The sequence below is a fragment of the Bos grunniens genome, chromosome 3 (genome assembly GCF_055505025.1).
Source record: "Bos grunniens cultivar Pamir isolate PY7600 chromosome 3, Bosgru_T2T1.0, whole genome shotgun sequence".
Taxonomy (NCBI): domain Eukaryota; kingdom Metazoa; phylum Chordata; class Mammalia; order Artiodactyla; family Bovidae; genus Bos; species Bos grunniens.
Window position 1 is genome coordinate 115335801 of NC_141167.1, and position 19563 is coordinate 115355363.

Here is a 19563-nt window from a genome sequence, read left to right on the forward strand (position 1 = left end):
TCAATTCAGTTTAGTTTAGTAAATCTTTGCTGATCAACTGTTACTACATGCAAGGAATTTGGTAGGGATTCAAATATAGTAAAGTCATTGATCCTACCTTTAAGAAGTTCACAGTTTATTAGCCATCTGTATGTCTTCTTTGGAGAAACATCTGTTTAGGTGTTCTGCCTATTTTTTTTAATTTGGTTGCTTTTCCATAAGCCTATTCTCTATGTCTGTTTCTCCATTGCTGCCCTATAAATAAGTTCTTCAGTAACATTTTTCTAGATTCCATATGTATGCATTAGAATACGATATTTATCTTTGTCTTTCAGACTTACTTCACTCTGTATAATAGGTTCTAGGTTCATCCACCTCATTAAGACTGACTCAAATGTGTCTTCCTTTTTATGTCTGAGTAATATTCCATTGTGTACCACACCTTCTTTATCCATTCATCTGTTGATAGACATCTAGGTTGCTTCCTTGTTCTGCTGCTACTGCTAAGTCGCTTCAGTCGTGTCCGACTCTGTGCGACCCCACAGACGGCAGCCCACTAGGCTCCTCTGTCCCTGGGATTCTCCAGGCAAGAATACTGGAGTGGGTTGCCATTTCCTTCTCCAGTGCATGAAAGTGAAAAGTGAAAGTGAAGTCACTCAGTTGTGCCCGACTCTTAGTAACCCCATGGACTGCAGCCTACCAGGCTCCTCTGTCCGTGGGATTTTCCAGGCAAGAGTACTGGAGTGGGTTGCCATTGCCTTCTCCGGAGTGGCTTGCCATTGCCTTCTCCAGCTTCCTTGTTCTAGCTATTGTAAATAGTGCTGCAGTGAACAACGGGATACATGTGTCTTTTTCAATTTTGGTTTCCTCAGGGTATATGCCTAGGAGTGAGATTGCTGGGTCACATGGTGGTTTTATTCCTAGCTTTTTAAGGAATCTCCGTACTGTCTTCCAGAGTTGCTGTATCAATTTACATTCCCACCAACAGTGCAGGAGCGTTCCCTCTTCTCCACACCCCCTCCAGCATTTATTGTTTGTAGACTTTTTGATGATGGCCATTCTGACCACTGTGAGGTGATATCTCATTGTAGTTTTGATTTGCATTTCTCTAATAATGAACTGAACTGAACTGAATAATAAGTGATGTTGAGCATCTTCTCATGTTTGTCAGCCATATGTATGTCTTCTTTAGAGATATGTCTGTTTAGGTCTTTTCCGCACTTTTTGATTGGGTTGTTTGTTTTTCTGGCATTGAGTTGTATGAGCTGCTTGTATATTTTGGAAATTAATCCTTTGCCAGTTGTTTCATTTGCTATTATTTTTCTCCCATTCTGAGGTTTGTCTTTTCACCTTGCTTATAGTTTCCTTTGCTGTGCAAAAGCTTTTAAGTTTAATCAGGTCCCACTTGTTTCCTTTTGTTTTTATTTCTGTTACTCTAGGGGTGGGTCATAGAGGATCTTGCTTTGATTTATGTCATCGAGTGTTCTGCCTATGTTTTCCCCTAAGAGTTTTAAAGTTTCTGGTCTTACATTTAGGTCTTTAATCCATTTTGAGTTTATCTTTGTGTATGGTGTTAGGAGGCGTTCTAGTTTCATTCTTTTACACGTATCTGTCCAGTTTTCCCAGCACCATTTATTGAAGAGGCTGTCTTTGCCCCATTGTATATTCTTGCCTCCTTTGTCAAAAAATAAGGTACCCGTAGGTGCATGGGTTTATTTCTGGGCTTCATATCTTGTTCCGTTGGTCTATATTTCTGTTTTTGTGCCAGTACCATACTGTCTTGATGACTGTAGCTTTGTAGTATAATATGAAGTCAGGAAGGTTGATTTCTCCAGCTCCCTTCTTCTTTCTCAAGACTGCTTTGGCTATTTGGGGTCTTTTATGTTTCCATATGAATTGTGAAATTTTTTGTTCTAGTTCTGTGAAAAATGCCATTGGTAATTTGATAGGGATTGCACTGAATCTGTAGGTCACATTTGGTAGTATAGTCATTTTTCACAATGTTAATTCTTCTTACTCAGGAACATGGAATATCTCTCCATCTGTTTATGTCATATTTGATTTCTTTCATTAGTGTCTTATAATTTTCTGTGTACAGTTCTTTTGTCTCCTTAGGTAAGTTTATTCCTAGATATTTTATTCTTTTTGTTGCAATGGTGAATGGGATTGATTCCTTAATTTATCTTTCTGATTTCATTGTTAGTATATAGAAATGCAAGTTATTTCTGTGTATTGATTTTGTATCCTGCAACTTTGCTAATTTCACTGATTAGCTCTAGTAATTTTCTAATACTATCTTTAGGGTTTTTTATGTACAGTATCATGTCATCTGCAAACAATGAGAGCTTTACTTCTTTTCCAATCTGGATTCTTTGTATTTCTTTTTCTTCTCTGATTGCTGTAGCTAGGATTTTCAGAACTATGTTGAATAATGGTGATGAATGTGGACACACTTGTCTTGTTCCTGATCTTAGGGGAACACTTTCAGTTTTTTACCATTGAGAATAATGTTTGCTGTAGACTTACCATATACGGCCTTTACTATGTTGAGGTAGGTTCCTTCTATGCCCATTTTTTTTGAAGAGTTTTAATCATAAATGAGTGCTGAATTTTGACAAAGGCTTTTTCTGCATCTATTGAGACTGTCATATGATTTTTATCTTTCAATTTGTTAACATGATGTATCACATTGATTGATATTCATATATTGAAGAATCCTTGCATTCCTGGAATAAATCCAACTTGATCATGGTGTATGTGCTTTTTGATGTGTTGCTGAATTCTGTTTGCTAAAATTTTGTTGAGCATTTTTGCATCTATGTTCAGCAGTGATATCGGCCTGTAGTTTTCTTTTTTTGTATTGTCTTTGTCTGGTTTTGGTATCAGGGTGATGGTGGCCTCATAGACTGAGTTTGGGAGTATTCCTTCCTCTGCAGTTTTTTGAAAGAGTTTTAGAAGGATAGGCATTAGCTCTTGATAGAATTATCCTGTGAAGCCATCTGGTCCTGGGCTTTTGTTTTTAGGGAGATTTTTGATCATAGCTTCAATTTCAGTGCTTGTAATTGGGTTGTTCATAATTTCTATTTCTTCCTGGTTCAGTCTTGGAAGATTGAAGCTTTCTAAGAATCCGTCTGTTTCTTCCAGGTTATCCATTTCATTGCCATATAGTTGTTTATAGTAGTCTCTTATAATCCTTTGTATCTTTGCATTGTCTGTTGTAAGCTCTCCTTTTTCATTTATAATTTTGTTGAATTTATTCTTCTTTCATTTTTTCTTAATGAGCCTGGCTAAAGGTTTGTCAATTTTTTTTTATCTTCTCCAAGAACCAAATTTTAGTTTTACTAATCTTTACTGTTGTTTCTTTCATTTTTTTTCCGATTATTTCTGCTCTGATTGTTATGATTTCTTTCCTTCTAATTTTGTTATTTTTTTTTTTTGTTCTTCTTTTCCCAGTTGTTTTAGGTGTAAAGTTAGGTTGTCTATTTGATGTTTTTCTTCTTTCTTGAGGTAGGATTGTATTGCTATAAACTTCCCTTTTAGAACTGCTTTTGCTGCATCCCATAGATTTTGAGTTATCGTGTTTTCATTGTCATTTGTTTCTAGAAATTTTTTAATTTTTCTTTTGATTTCTTCAGTAACCTGTTGGTTATTTAGAAATGTATTGTTTAATCTCCATTTGATTTTATTTTTTACAGTTTTTTCCTTGTAATTGATATCTAGTGCCGAGGTCCAGCCCCGGCTCATCCAGGGAGTTCGAAGCAGGGACGGCATCGGCGAGGATCAGGATACAATAGCTTCAATTAGATATTAATTAGAGATGTAAAGAGTAATAGAATGAGGATAGCTCAGTAGGAAAATTCAGTGGAGAAAAGAGGCTGAGTAGCTTGGTTTACGCGGGAGACCAATAAAACTTCAAGACAAGAAGTTTGCACCACTTACGTAGGCCGCAGGCGTCCTTCCATTCTCCCGAAGGAGAGGAGACCCTGAGGCCTCCCCAGTCGGATCTTAGAAGCCCAGGCATAATTAGTAAGCATGGCAGGTTCCGTGCTCCAGATGGAGACTCAGCCAGAGTGAGAGAGAGTGTGACATGGGGAGACCTGTATTTCGAGAAACTGATCCCAATTCTTTATTTTCCATGGTCTACTTTTATACACTGAGATGTTATGCAAAAGTCACATAGGGTCAGCAGTCCTGACTTTTATCAAAGTCAGGTGCTTCATACAAATGTATACAGAGGTCTTAGGGGTGTTACATCATCTTCTGGCCAGGGGGCCTGCTGACAATTTATGACCCTCTCCTTGTGACAGCGGTCAGTCAACCAGGACACTTATTTCTCCAGGGGTGATTATTCTTAAAAAAGACTCCACCTTCTGAAGGTACCAGATAAAGTTACATTCCTATAGGGTGAGGGTGTAGTGGGTTTTAATTAAGGAAAGAATTTACTTAGCCTAAGGTCTGACGTGATTAATATCAAAGGTTAATACTTATTTCTTCTATATATTCATTAATGTGTGTAAGGGCAGGGGATGTGGAGACTTAGCAACAAACATTGGCTCAACAAATGAAAAACCCTTCACCAATACAATTTCTAATCAGCCTATTATACTTATACTAATAGTTTTCTAACTTCTCTAAGAATCTGTTTTTAGAAGGTTTAAACCATCTCGTGCCTCTCACAGTTGGGAGGCTGCGAGCAATCACATGTGGCTGGACAAGCCTGTCAGGCAGGCTAGAGAACCTTCAGAGGAGTTTGTAGGTTAAAACACTCTTGTCACGCCCAGGAGTTTTTATTAACTGGAGCTCTAAGTTAACTCCTTCTCCGAAAGAGGTGGTGGGGGACAGCCCCCCGTAAAGTCAGAGGTGTAGGTGAGAGCACAAAGTAGTAAAGTAGGCAGGCTCTGGTTATGGGGGTAGATGCTCGAGAATTTCCAGGGGGACTCCTGAGGCTCGATCCCGCCTTTGTGTATGTCGAGCCTTCTTCCTCATGACCTTTGCCACAGGCGGAGGTCCTCCCACCGGCTCCCTGCAATCTAGTCTCAGTGTTGTGGTTGGAGAAGATGCTTGATATGATTTCAATTCTCTTGAATTTACTGAGGTTTGATGTATGACCCAAGATGTGGTCTATCCTGGAGAATGTTCCATGTGCACTTGAAAAGAAGGTGTATTCTTCTGCATTTGGATGGAATGTCCTGAAGATATCAATGAGATCCATCTCATCTAATGTATCATTTAAGACTTGTGTTTCCTTATTAATTTTCTGTTTTGATGATCTGACCAGTGGTGTGAGTGGGGAGTTAAAGTCTCCTACTATTATTGTGTTACTGTCAATTTCTCCTTTTATATCTGTTAGTGTTTGTCTTATGTATTGACATGCTTCTATGTTGGGTGCATAGATATTTACAACTGTTATGTCTTCCTCTTGGATTGATCCCTTGCTCATTATGCAGTGTCCTTCCTTATCTCTTGTAATCTTCTTTATTTTAAGGTCTCTTTTGTCTGATGAGGATTGCTACTCCAGCTTCCTGTTGCTTCCCATTTGCATGCAATATATTTCTCCATCCTCTCACTTTCAGTCTATATGTATCTTTAGGTCTGAAGTGGGTTTCTTGTAGACATATATATGGGTCTTGTTTTTGTATCCATTCAGCCAGTCTGTGTCTTTTGGTTGGAGCATTTAATCTATTTACATTTAAAGTAATTATTGATAGATATGTTCCTATTGCCATTTTCTTAATTGTTTGGGGTTGATTTTGTAGATCTTTTCCTTCTCTTCTATTTGTTGACTATACAAGTCCCTTTAACATTTGTTGTAAAGCTGGTTTGGTGGTACTAAATTCTCTTAACTTTTGATTGTCTGTAAAGCTTTTTATTTCTCCAACAATTTTGAATGAGATCCTTGTTGGGTGCAGTAATCTTGGATGTAGATTTTTCCATCTTTTCATCTTGTTTATGGCTTCCTTTGCTGTGCAAAAGCTTTTTAAGTTTAATTAGATCCCATCTGTTCATTTTTATTTCCACTACCCTAAGAGGTGGGTCATAGAGGATCTTGCTGTGATTTATGTCAAAGAATGTTCTGCCTATGTTTTCCTCTAAGAGTTTTATAGTTTCTGGTCTTACATGAAAAAGTGCTCAACATCGCTTATTATTAGAGAAATGCAAATCAAAACTACAATGAAGTATCACCTCACAACCGTCAGTATGGCCATGATTTTAAAAATCTACAAATGATAAATTATAGAGGGAATGTGGAGAAAAGGGAGCCAAGGCCAGGAAGAAGAGACATGGAGGGGGAGTTCTTCTTTATCAACATCACCAACACAATGAGCTGCTGAAGATTTTTTTAAAGCTGGAGAAGAACATGATGGGAGCTGTACTTTAGGTAAATTCATTAAGCTATTCAAAGGCTAGATTTGAATAGAAAGAGAGGATAAGAGGGGAATATATTCTAATTCCAAGTTCAGTCACATGAAAAGTGTTAAGGACCCAGGCCAAAGTGGTGACTGTGAGAATGGGAATGAGAAAGAGGTACTCACTTAGGGACCACTGGATGTGAGAAAGAGTCAGATGAAACATGGTAGTCCAGGTAACTCAAACAATGAAGGTGACATGTATTCATTCAACAAATATATGCTTATTTTATGCCAGGAACTCTCAGTGGAAATGGAAGAGAAGTAGAGTTGACAGAAATGGGAAATCTAGGTGAAAGATTTAGTTTAGAAACAGATGATGATGGATTCAGTTTGGGTTATTAATGTAAGGAACTGATAGGACATTCAGATGGAGAAATAAGGCAGATAACTAGAAATATGATTCTGGATGGACCCCAGAGAAAAGGTAAAAAAAAAAAAAAGAAAGATTGCAGAGATTTAGACATAATCAGCTTCCACCTCATAATTGAGGTCATGAGATATCTAGTTGGGGTGTGGCTAAGTGAGAAGATAACAAAGTTACCTAATTCAAGTTCTCAGGAAATAAACAGTCATAGTAGCAAAAGTTACTTATTTAAATTTTTAAAAATCTAAAAGTAATGTATACTCTTGTAGAAATTCTAACAGTCCTAAAGTATATAAAGTAAACAGGCAAAGTTTCTTTCCTTACTCTTTCCCCATTTGATTAAATTCTGATTAAAGGGAATTGAATTAGCATTCCTTTTAATTGTGTTGCTTTTCTGAAGATTTTCATGGGGATTTATTTTTCTGGGGACAATAGGAAATACATTCATGACAAGTAAACTTATGCTGTCCTAGCCTTTTTGATCTGTAGAGAGAAGAAAAAGAAGGCAAAACCTTGGAAGGGAGAGCCAGGGTTTAGTCCCTGTAGATAAATATTATAATTTGCCAAACATTTTTCAATGAACAAATATATTTAAAAATATATCTGTAAGCTTGGCACAATCACTGTAATCAGTTTTTTTTTTTTTTTTTTTTTTGGTAATTCACAAATTTTACATGGCATTGCTTTGCCTGTAACCTCAAGGATCACACAGAATATTGCTTGAGGGTGACGATCCCAGTCTTTTCATTTGGGAGACTCCTGACATAGCTTCCAGAGCTTGAGGAGAGAGCAACTCCACATGATGTGTTCTCGTTCTGTCCCTCCATAAAAGAAGGAAGGAGGTCTCTTTATGTTCTTCAAACTTTACACAGAAGCAGTCAGGCTTCTGGCAATTTCAGCCATTCACAATAGCCTCACACTCAGAAGTGGAAAGGCTGCCAAACTAGAAAAGAAAATGCAATCCAATACCTGAGATACTCATGTGGACCCATGCGTTTTACTACATGAATCTAGTATTCTACAAACGGAATTAGAATTAAATTAGTATTTAAATTTGGCAGTGGTTACTTTTTCCCCCTTTAGTTTGATATCAAATTAAGTTGTTGGGGATGTGAAGTAGAAGGCAAGACTGGCTGCTCTGGAATTGATTCATCAAACAATAACAATATACAGTCAAAGGGGAGTCAGGAAAATTTCCAACCAGCTCTGGTTCCAACCATTTATTTAGTGATAAGCAAGTGCCACCATCTACTACATTATTCATTCTATGCATTCACTTATTTACTCATTAATGGATAAATTTGCCAAACGCACTTGATAATGTGGAATCGTTATATAAAGACTTATTATGTTAAGTATAAGAACAGGTAAGGATACAATAGATCATAGAAAGCTTTTCATATAAAATGATTTTTAAAAGTGTTTAAAAGCTTTGCTATAATAGAGTTAAGTATCCAATATTTTGTAAAATTCATTATATGGAATTCTTTGTTCCCCATTGATGTAGGATAAATGAGTCAGTACTGTAAACTATATTGGATTTTTCATAATTCTTCAACCTCCAAGATAATCAACTCTTACAAAACCTGGGGTGGAGAAACTGGATAAAAACTCTTCTGTAAATGTGCGATTAACTCCAAGTTCCTCTCTCCTGTTTTCTTCTCCTTTTTTGGTTTGAGCAGCATGACTGAAGGGCTGGGCCAGTTGACTGATGGGGTGTCTGGCCTGGATGATTTCACGCAGACCCACGAGTACCATGTGTGGCCGGGCTATGACTATGTGGGCTGGAGAAACGAGAGCGCCACCAATGGTTACATCGAGATCATGTTTGAGTTTGACCGCATCAGGAATTTTACTACTATGAAGGTCAGTGGAGTTAGGCATGGAAGCCAAAATCATGATCGAGGGAAAAGGCATGCTGGGAAGAACCTGAGGGTAATGCCAGCAGAACAGGATTCAAATACATATTCTACTGCTAACTAGCTGCAGGCATTTCATGAGTCACTTCATTTCTCTGGGGTCGTTTCTTCATTTGTAAATAAGCGTGTTGGACTAGGTCACTGTTTTTCAATGTATTTTGTTGCTGTTGTCTCATCAACAGAGTTGACATATTCATTATGCAAATTGGGTGCACTGTCTGGGACCCATACTTTAAGCCCACAGAAATGATTTAACTTCTTTTACTGTCAGAATAAAAGAAATGAGTTTTAGGGTCAAAGTTATTCTCATCTTTTTTAACAAACATGGTTGTAAAATATAATTTTAATGTGTTTTTATGAAGGGTAGGGCCCACAAAGGCAGAAGTGACTAGGGCCATGGACATCATTACTTGGCTCTGCCCAGCACTCTTCAGGGAGGGGACACGCTCTCGTCAGTAAGGGTAGCTCACTGTAGCTCTGATGCTCAATGGAAGAAGAAAGGGCTCTATATTTTGAACCAGTCTCCACCCTCTGAGTATTTTCTCTATGCCCACAGCACTGAGAAACCGTGATAAAAGATCCCATACACTTCTATTCCCAGAGTTCTTTGTTTCCTTATCTATGATCAGCTATATGTGTATGTGTCTGGTTCTCTTATTAGACCTCAAGCTCCTCCAAGGTGGTGACTCTGCTTTCTGATCTCAGTACCCAAGCACCTGGCAGTTATATATATGCAGGCTCAAAAAATGTTTGCAAATGAACAAATGATATCCTTTATTGCCTACTTTCGCCATGTATATCTCTGTATCTCTGCCACGTAGGGTAGAAGGAGGAGGAGATACGATGAACAGCAATAAGACACTGAAAATGCAATTGTATTTTCTCAACTATAAACAGAAACTTGTAGAAGGACTGGGGCCAGGCAAGAGAAATTGCTGTGACTTCTGGCTGGGCCAACATCTGGATTTTAGACCTCAGGTCCAGATTCTGAGATCTCTGTGACTCTTTGCCTAGCCAGAGGAGTTTTATCCAATGAATGAGATTCAAGGCAAGTGAGGTGGTGTGGTTTTAACCCAAGTCTTTTCTAAGCTCTCAAATGTAAGTTATTAGGTTTTTTAATTTGTTTTTGCTAAAATGCCATCACCCCAAAGTCTGCATTAAAATGCAAAAGTTAATGTCTTCAGTGCAATAGCAGAAGTGATTTTATCAGTTTATTATTACAGAGTAGTTAAGAGTGAGTAGGTAAATTTTATTGAGGACTTGGATGAAAGCTGAAAGATCTGGGAAAAGGACAGCTCTGTGAAGAGTTAAGTGAGACCCTGAGAAGAGCTTAGGGAGGGGACTTAAGGCCTGATTTCCATTTTCTCTGGGGTAGGGCCTTTCAGGACAGCCCACCCTAGATGTAAGCATTGAGGACATCTCTGTTGGTATGGTGGTACTTAGCTCAAATGGTCATTTTGCCTTTTCAAACCCATGTATGTTTCAGAGAGAAAGGAATAGAAGGGAAGAAAACGTCCATGTGAAGTGTGACCAGATTAGATGTTAAACCTGAATGCTAGATTCTGGGGTAAACAGATGAATAAGAAATAGTTTCTTTCTTGGGACAGTTTGAGGTTCAGTGGGGAAAGACACTATTTGCAGAAAGAGGTATGTAGGAACCCTGAAGAAGGGAAACTGTTTTACCATTAAGACTTTACACATGTTGTAAAACATGTGTGCAATTGTGTATAACAAATTGTCCTAGTAAATAAAAATTTGTTAATTCTTGGCATGAAACTGGAGTCAGAAAGAAAATGCATGTCTATTACATCACTCTCACATGTTAAGATGATAATATCTCCTAATTGGATAATTAGTTATTATAATATAGTTAATATTATAATAGTTATAAAAGATAATAATATAGTTATAATAATAATAATATAATATTATTAATACTATTAATAATAATAGTATAAAAGATTATAATATAGTTATTAGTTATATGATAAGAACAGAAAAATATACCTGGTCTGCCAGTGTGTTGCTCATGAATGGTTCTTTGGCAGTTGTAAAACATGTGTGCAATTGTGTATAACAAATTGTCCTTCACAAGTTTTTTGCGGGGAGGAGGGAAATTTGCATGGTAGCAAAACTGTGTATTCTTCAAAGAAAAATTTATTTGTGTTGTGAATAAGATGTATACCCAATGTGTACCTATGAACAAGCATATCAATTCATTGTATATCATTGGGAGAATTTCTAGTCCCACAAATAATAAAATGTATTTTAAAACCCCCATAAAGCTATAATATTAACTCAATTGACTTTTATCTTCCTGAGTCCCCAGCCACTCCTGTGTAGTTTATCACAGGTCAAAATTATTCAAAAGCATATTCTGCAATGAGAAGGTACCAGAAACTTCTCAGGAGCTGACTCAGGGTTGGTCCTCTTAAGGCTAAGAGGCTGAACAGGTATCTACCTTGTTTTAACTTTTCTGAAACAAAAAGTAATGATGACTTTCAGGTCATCAATGTCTTCTAGAGAGGAGTTTTGCTTCCTAGGCAAAGTACTGCCCATTTCCTTCTCTGCCCTGATTGTAGTTAAAATACAGCATTTAGAAGAAATGTGAATCCACAGAGCGTTTAGAAAATGAAAACATTACATATGTCAAAACAAATGGGATACATATAAAACTACACTGAATAAAATTCATGGTATTGAATATTTTCTTCATTATTAAAAAAGGAAGATATAAAACAAATGAACTAGACACTTAATTCCAACATCAAAGATTAATGTATAAACCAATTAATTAAAACTGGAAAACTATATAAATTATTGTAAACCCAAGAGCTTTTTCTTTGGAAAAATGTAAAATGAAAATAAAAGACAAACAAGGAAAAAAATTAAAAGAGATTCTGAAATATATATATATATATAAATGCATTTTAAAATGTTTTCTATTTATTAAATAAATATTTTTATTTATTTATTTTTTAATATAAATTTATTTATTTTAATTGGAGGCTAATTACTTTACAATATTGTATTGGTTTTGCCATACATCAACATGAATCCGCCATGGGTGTTTAAGTCCATTGGGGAATGAAATCCTGTTCTATGTATTTGCATTCCAGGAGGATTCCCAAAACATTTGCAGGTCAGATTATTGTCTTCCCCACAGACCACTTATCCAACACTCCACAGATTTCAAAACATCTGAAAAATCTATTGAAGCCGTAGATGGCATTTCTTTGATTCTGTTCTTAGCCTTATTCTACTTACTTGTGTTCAATAGACTGGAGCTATTAATTCATCCCAAAGAAGATATTAACACGTTTTCATCATTAACATTTAGAGGAAAATCCAAATGGGAAATCTGAGGTGATTTGCCCCCTTTCCATGTGGTGTGGATATGGAAAGCATGCTGGACTGCAGTCTACGATTCTAGATCCTGTTCTGATGTTGACTGACCCCAGAAAGGTCAAACCTCTTGAAATGTCAGTTTCCTAATTAGTATACAGAGAACTGGACTAGAAGATTTTTGAAGTCTCCAGTCACTCTAATATTTCATGATTTTATTCTTTTCACATATCTCTGGTCTGTTTCATCAGTCATTAAATTCCTATATCATTACTTCTTCCTCAGCTAAAAATAAATTCTGAATTAAAAAAAATGAAAGTGCTAGTTGCTCAGTGGTGTCCGACTCTTTGTGATTCCTTGGACTGTGGCCCGCCAGGCTCCTCTGTCCATGGAATTCTCCAGGCAAGAATACTGGAATGGGTTGCCATTTCCTATTCCAGGGGATCTCCCCAACCCAGGGATCAAACCGAGATCTGCATTGCAGGCAAATTCTTTGCCATTTGAGCCACTTAGGTTGTACTGATTACCCAGAAACCAGAGGACGGTATTGAAGGGTTACAATTCAGGGGCTAAGCAAGACATAAAATTGAAATAACAAATATATTCCAAAAATTATAATGATGCTTTTCCAACCTAAAGTCTTTAAATTCAGGGGAGAGTGACCAGCAAAGCTCCATTTTCTACAATGGACTGAGCCTGAGGTAATGTTACTGAACTACCACCAGAGACTTGACTTAGTTACAATCATGGACATTCTGCTTTTGAGGGATGTTACTCACAGCAAGGTGCTACAGAAGAACTGTTGTGGAATCCTTCTTCCTGATGACCCTTAAAAGCCATACAAATACCCTGGTGAGAGAGTCATGGCAGCAGGCAAGAGGGTACAAGCTACCTTCCCAAAGACTTTCTTTTCTCATCTCAGAAAGTATCTATGATGAAGATTTAATGCATTCATCAGAATGGCTTTACCAAAATGAATTTAATTGAGAGATAATTAAGTCTTGTGTCTCTGGCTGACAAATGCTAGTGTCTGACAGTCAAAATGAGATTTCTAAAGAGAAAGATGAAATTGTATTGGATAGCATGTTATTTCAGGGTTCTCATCTAAACTCGTTGAAAGGAGTGGATTAACTTTGGAAATGTACCTAGGAGAAAGTTGTTCAGAATAGCTTGATTCTGCGTAGATAGCAACCATGGTTGAGAGGATTGGAGTGGTGAGAGGCACAGTGACAGACCAGCAAGTGTTAAGGGCAAGGAAGGAGCTGAGAGGAGGCTGGTCCAGCCCTCGTTTAACAGATGAGGATGCCTCTCCCAGCAGTGTGCAGCAAGATGGCGAGGGGAGCACAATTGTATAACGGTGGCTAGAGTAGCAGCCTAGGTTTTGTAAAGTCAGAGCAATGTTCCAGTGCCACTGTGAGGTTCCTAGAAGGGAAAAATGCATTACTGCAGAGCATCAAGTATTCACCAAGGGTGGTGCTCAGAGAAATTTGACAAGTCTAAGGTCTTACTGGGTGAGCTTGCACTGTGTCCCCAGTGCCAGCCAGCAGGGTCAAGCTGTCACTCCATGCCTCTTTCTCGGCCAGGTCCACTGCAACAACATGTTTGCTAAGGGTGTGAAGATTTTTAAGGAGGTCCAGTGCTACTTCCGCTCTGAAGCCAATGAATGGGAACCTAACGCCGTCTCCTTCCCGCTGGTGCTGGATGACGTCAACCCCAGTGCTCGCTTCGTCACTGTGCCCCTCCACCACCGCATGGCCAGTGCCATCAAGTGCCAATACCATTTTGCTGACACCTGGATGATGTTCAGTGAGATCACCTTCCAATCAGGTTGGGAGCTTGGATGGCCCTTAGGGAAGTGGGAGCAGGGTGGTGAAGGAGGAAGGCAGTGTCCAGAGCTTCTCATTGGTGGGTCTCTGAGAAGAAAAAAGTTATCCAAGTGGCGTCTCATGGGTAGATAGAATCTTTTTCGCCACTAATTTGGTTGTGGAAGGGCAGAGACGAGACTGTGGAAGTGGACAGAATGTTTACTTGGCTCTCACTCATATTTGTCTAAAAAAAAAAAAAGAAAGAAAATGAGTACAATGTGTTAAAACTTTAATGTAAATCAAAGCAGTTAAGGGAAAGCAAACCTAAGCACTATTAAAGTCTTTAAATGAAGATGTCTAAATATACACTAAAGAGAACAATCAGCCTCCATCCATCACTTAGCTTTACTAATCGTTGATTTTTTGGTCATCCTTGTTTCATTTATTCCTCCCTTCTTGCTATAGAGCTTTGAAGCAAATCTGAGATGTTATTTGAATTTCAATAATAAAATTTTAGAATACACCTGAGAAGATAACATTATCTTCATAACAATGTATTGTAACAACATTTATTAATAACTAATTCCTTAATGTAATAGCCAACCCACACTCATGTATCCTTGATTGTCTAATGTCTTAACAACAGTGGGCTTGAATGAATTAGGATCCTACTAATAAGCCCCTCCTGGTGTATTTCCTTTATTACATTGCTAGGTTGTATCTCTTTTAATCTAAAGAATAAATTAAAAAACAATTCCATTCTGGATTAACTGATTGCTTTCCATGGTGTCATTTTACTGTAACTTACATCCTCTGTCGTCTTGTTGACTGGAGGTTATATTTACAGGTGAATTTGATTCAAATTCAATATTTGTTTTTGCTAAGGATTTTTCATAGATAGTGTTGTGTACTTTATGTTGAATCTCATCATGGAGATGTTATGTTAGACTCCCTCACTTTTAGTGATGCTAAGATTGATCTTGGGCTCAGGTGGTTTTTCTTTCACATAAAAGTTCCCCACAATCTTTCTCCTTAGACATCACCCTCCATTGATGACCACTGCTTAAATTATTTCATTAGGAGTTGTTGACTGGTGATTTTCTAATTCTTTTGTTCCTTTTGCATTTATTAGCTGAATTTATTCTGAATATGAGAACTATTCCCCATATACTTGTTAACCCTGAAATATAGTTTGCATTGCAAGGGCAGGATACGTGATTAATTTTTTTCATCAATTTTCAGAGTAATGAGTTAATGCAACCTTTAGCAACTTTCAGTGGTGTTGAATAGATTTTGTTTTGATTTTCATCCTTGTTATGTTTCTTAGTATTATTATGCATTCATTGGTTTTTATAAATTTGGTGTGTGTTGCAAATAATATTCTTTTTAATACTTGGATTGCCTGCATTTGACCAGAGCACATGCCTTTAAGCTGGCTCTGTCTACTTTGAATTGGATCCTATAAGTTTTTGATAGCTGTTTTACTATTTAAAAGAACAAGATGTCCCAAGCTTATTTTGAGCGTTCATTGCCCCAGATGTAGAATCACATTTCCTCAATTGATCTTGGTTCCTTTTATTGGGGAATGGTATTTAGAGACCACAAAGTTGCCAATATGGACTGCATCAAATCATGAAAAGTTAAAAGCCATTTAGGACACGTCTGTATCATCACAGTTCAGATGAGGATTTAAAACCTAGATAACGATTTTTTTTTTCATAAGATGTTCAAAGTGGTGACCAACAATAAGGTCAGAAGGAGAGAGGTCACTAGAGAGTGGATTTGTAATGGACAAAGGAGCGAGACTTTATACTAGGCCTGGAAGAAGAATATAGGTAAAAAAATGACATCAGAGAAGAGGGAAGGCTAAAAATAAACCAGAAGATCCCATACTTCCTAATTTGATTTTTAAAAGAAAAAAATTTTAAGATGTTTTGCTGATTAAGATGTATTGATAAGGAAATACAGTACATGTTTAGAAAAAGAGGTTTGGTGCCTCAATACCTTCTGTTTTAAAAATTTAAGCTAAGAGTAAGTGGATTCATTATTTTATAAAGTATTTATTGAGGGAAGAAATTTAAATGTTCAAAATCAGTGTTACTTAACGTTCTAAGTGTTAATTAGGAGACAGTAGGTTTCCACCATCCTCAGAGTTTCTGCAGGAGACTTGAAATGTTTGCTTCAGGAATTAATATAAAGCATATTTTGCTAACTTAATGACCAAAGAATTTTAGAACATCATGAATGATCAGTTTTAAGTCATCTCAAACTTGTATTTCTGAAAGGAAAATGGAACAAGTGTCAGTGCAATTGTTTCAGATTAAATGATCTAAACAGTGGTGTTTGTGGCATAGAATCACAGAAAGTGTATTCATATCTTTTTTATATTTTCTTGATAAGAATACAATTTTGAAAAAAATGTTCTCAGTAAGTGATTAAATACGTCCCGTGTAAACTCAAATCAGACCAACATGTTACTTATGTCTGCTGTGTATATTCTCATTAACATTAAAGAAGACACTTTTAGAAGTCTGCCAAAAAGACTTAAAATAGTTGTAGCTATGTAACTATAGTTACATAGTTTTTGACTGCTGAAATATCTTGAACTTTAATGTCATGATAATATTAGTTTTCACTGCAGCCTGAGAATCCAATTCAGAAAAGTACAGGTGGGTGCCAGATACTTTATTTATATCATAATGCTAATAAGAAGAAAAATTAGGTTTTGGGGAGAGAATCTCTTTTGAATGGGAAGTGAGTATTTTAATTCTTCCCCTCTTTATTAGACAAATCAGAGGGAAAAATAAGTTACCAACATCAATCTGTCAAATACATTTTGGGGATCTACTCTTGGAAGCTTCAGGATCACAGTAAAGGATAATTTAACTCAGTAGTTCCCAACATTTTTGGCACCAGGGACCAGTTTCGTGGAAGACAGTTTTTCCACAGACAAGGTGGAGAGGGGTGGTAGTTTCAGGATAGTTCGAGCACATACATTTATTGTGTGCTTTGTTTCTACTGTTATTACATCAACTCCACCTCAGATCATCCAGTGTTAGACCCTGGAGGTTGGGGACCCCTGCTCTAATTTATCTATAAGGACGAAGGCTTAATTTATAAATTAAAAGTCTAGGACAATGAAACATAATGAAAACTCTTTAGTAAACAAAGGAGTTCAATTAATTTAATTTCCTTGAAGGAAAGATCATCTTTAGCGCCATGTCTGTTCCATGTCTCTAACTCATTATATTCTCTCTGTATTTTACTGGACTTGGGTCTCACTTCCTGTGCATGCTTTATGATAATGTGTGGTCACAGCCCTCTGATCATTCTTTCTTAAAGGTTTTAATATCATGATACTTACAAAAGAAAAGTTGCCCTTGCTGTTGAGATGAATGGTAATATTATTTATTTATTAATAATATATGATTTCATTTCTAATCCAGTAAATTGATTTCACAAAGTACTAGCTTAGAGCCTACCTTCAGAAAAACCACTACCTAGCTGTCTTCTTCCCTTGAGCTCTGACTCACCCTTGTTTTATAACAGATGCTGCAATGTACAACAACTCTGGAGCCCTGCCCACCTCGCCTGTGGCCCCCACAACCTATGGTATGTGTTATGGAATTCTTCGCTATAAAAATTAAGTTGAGGAGACCTTCCAGAGGATGAAGAAGAGTGGAGATGTGCAAAGGCCTTACTGTGTAGGAGGCTTGATACAAGGTGTCCTTGGAAGAGTAGCTCTGGAAAGATAGGACAGTCCACATCCAAAGTTAATGGCCCAAACTCACTCCCTTCCCTGCTGGTCCATGTGCTTCTTCAGCTGAGGCTGAGTCTTGAGTTGTCCCAACAGCTTCTTGGAAGTTTGGGACACGGGGAGCAAAAACAGGGAGGGGGATGTGTCTAGGTGAGACCCACTGTAGGGATCTCAAGGAAAGAATGGAAGTCTATGGAACGAAAAGCTAGTCTCTCCAATTGCAGGGAAATATGGACAAATGTATCCATTGCTTCAGACAGCCACTGGCTGTATAAGTCAGCAATCTGGGAAATACATAATCATAGTGTAAAGTCCAAAGAGGACTCTCAGCTACCCCGGCATGTCTCAAAGAAATCACAGTGAAACTGGTTCTTCACCTGGTTTACATGAGGTGAGATTAGAGGCCAGCAGACCCAAGCCATGGTATGAAGGAGCAAACTTTTAGGAAGAATGGAAAGCCTCTCCATTATCCAGTCTAATACATGAAGAAGAGGAGGCTACTGTCCCATGGATGTGGACTGTAGGATATAGGAGCAAAGTAATACAAGAGTAGCAATACCAAGTGTTAAGGTGACATATTGTGGAATGATCCTGAAGGAGCAAGTTCTGCCTTCTTGTCTCTGGTCCAAGCCTTTTCTTGCCTTGTGAGATAATAATACTCTTCATCTTTCCTTTCCTGGTTACAGATCCAATGCTTAAAGTTGATGACAGCAATACTCGAATCCTGATTGGCTGCTTGGTAGCCATCATCTTCATTCTCTTAGCCATCATTGTCATCATCCTTTGGAGGCAGTTCTGGCAGAAAATGCTGGAGAAGGTGAGGAAGTGCAGAACAATCATGACATAGGAAACTACTCCGTACTTTCCTGTGCTGCTCTTACCCTGGGAGTAAGAGGCAAATCACAAAACGATGTAAATGGTTAGAAAGATAATCAAGAGGCATAGGAATAGAAAAGCTAGACTGAAAGGGTCAGAAAAGAATAAGCTAAGTCCAGTTTCTCATTTTTAGGATGGAGATTTTGAAACCTCCCTAGAGAACTCAAAAACTTCTTTTTCCTTCCCAACGCATTTAGGCATCTCAACTTAGGCATCTTCCTGGAAGATTCTGATTCACTGGGTTTTGGGTGGAGTGTCAGCATCTGTATTTTTAAAAATTATAAAGTAATTATTCTACAATTAAAATAAATTAATTTAAAAAGTTAACAAGCAATTCTGATGCATAACTAATACCTAGCTAAAATTTCTGATAATGCTGTTTCTTTTCTTTTTATTGCTTGCTTGTTTTTTGGTGTGTGTGTGTAGAAAAATATCCAACATCATTAATATCCAAGCCAAGTTTCTTGCAATTCTATTCCAACTTCTTTTTGTACTTGAATGTTATGGCTATACATCCTCTGAATGCCTCCTCAGAGTCATTTTGTCTAGGCCAAGTGATCTGTATAATTTCTACTACATTTGTCTAACACTTGACAGTCTACAGAGACTTTTTCCATGATTTTACTTGAACCTCATTGAATAATGGTGAGTTGGGCATAGTAGTTATATTTAACTGTTTTTCTGGTTAAAAAATATGAAGTTCTCAGTGCCATTAATATCCTGTTTTTTATGCTGGTTCCAATTGAAATTTGTTGTTCCAGTCTTGACATTTGTTGACTTCTTTTCTTCTAAACTATATACATTCCTCCACGGGTAGCCTGGGGCTTCCCAATGGCGCTAGTGGTAAAGACTCTGCCTGCCGATGCAGGAGACATAAGCAGATGTGGGCTCCATCCCTGGGTCAGGGAGATACCCTGAAAAAGGAAATGGCAACCCACTCCAGTATTCTTGCCTGGAGAATCCCATGGACAGAGGAGCCTGGCTGGTTACAGTCCATAGGGTTACAGAGTTGGACATGACTGAAGCGACTTAGCACACATGCATGGATAGATTATCTATGACTTCTTTTGTTTTTTTTTTTTTAGACCAGATAGCAACTCTGGGCACT

General features: G+C 37.5%; 1 protein-coding gene across 8 annotated transcripts in view; it reads left to right on the forward strand.

Moving 5' to 3' along the window:
* DDR2 (discoidin domain receptor tyrosine kinase 2) overlaps positions 1-19563 on the forward strand; it is a 175526-nt gene that overhangs the window by 132751 nt on the left and 23212 nt on the right. For all 8 annotated transcript variants that reach the window (XM_086393826.1, XM_086393823.1, XM_086393825.1 and 5 more), the window contains 4 exons: positions 8436-8619; positions 13601-13844; positions 17372-17434; positions 18266-18396. In XM_086393826.1, the coding sequence (XP_086249952.1) occupies positions 8436-8619; positions 13601-13844; positions 17372-17434; positions 18266-18396 (622 nt within the window). The remainder of the gene's footprint in view (positions 1-8435; positions 8620-13600; positions 13845-17371; positions 17435-18265; positions 18397-19563) is intronic.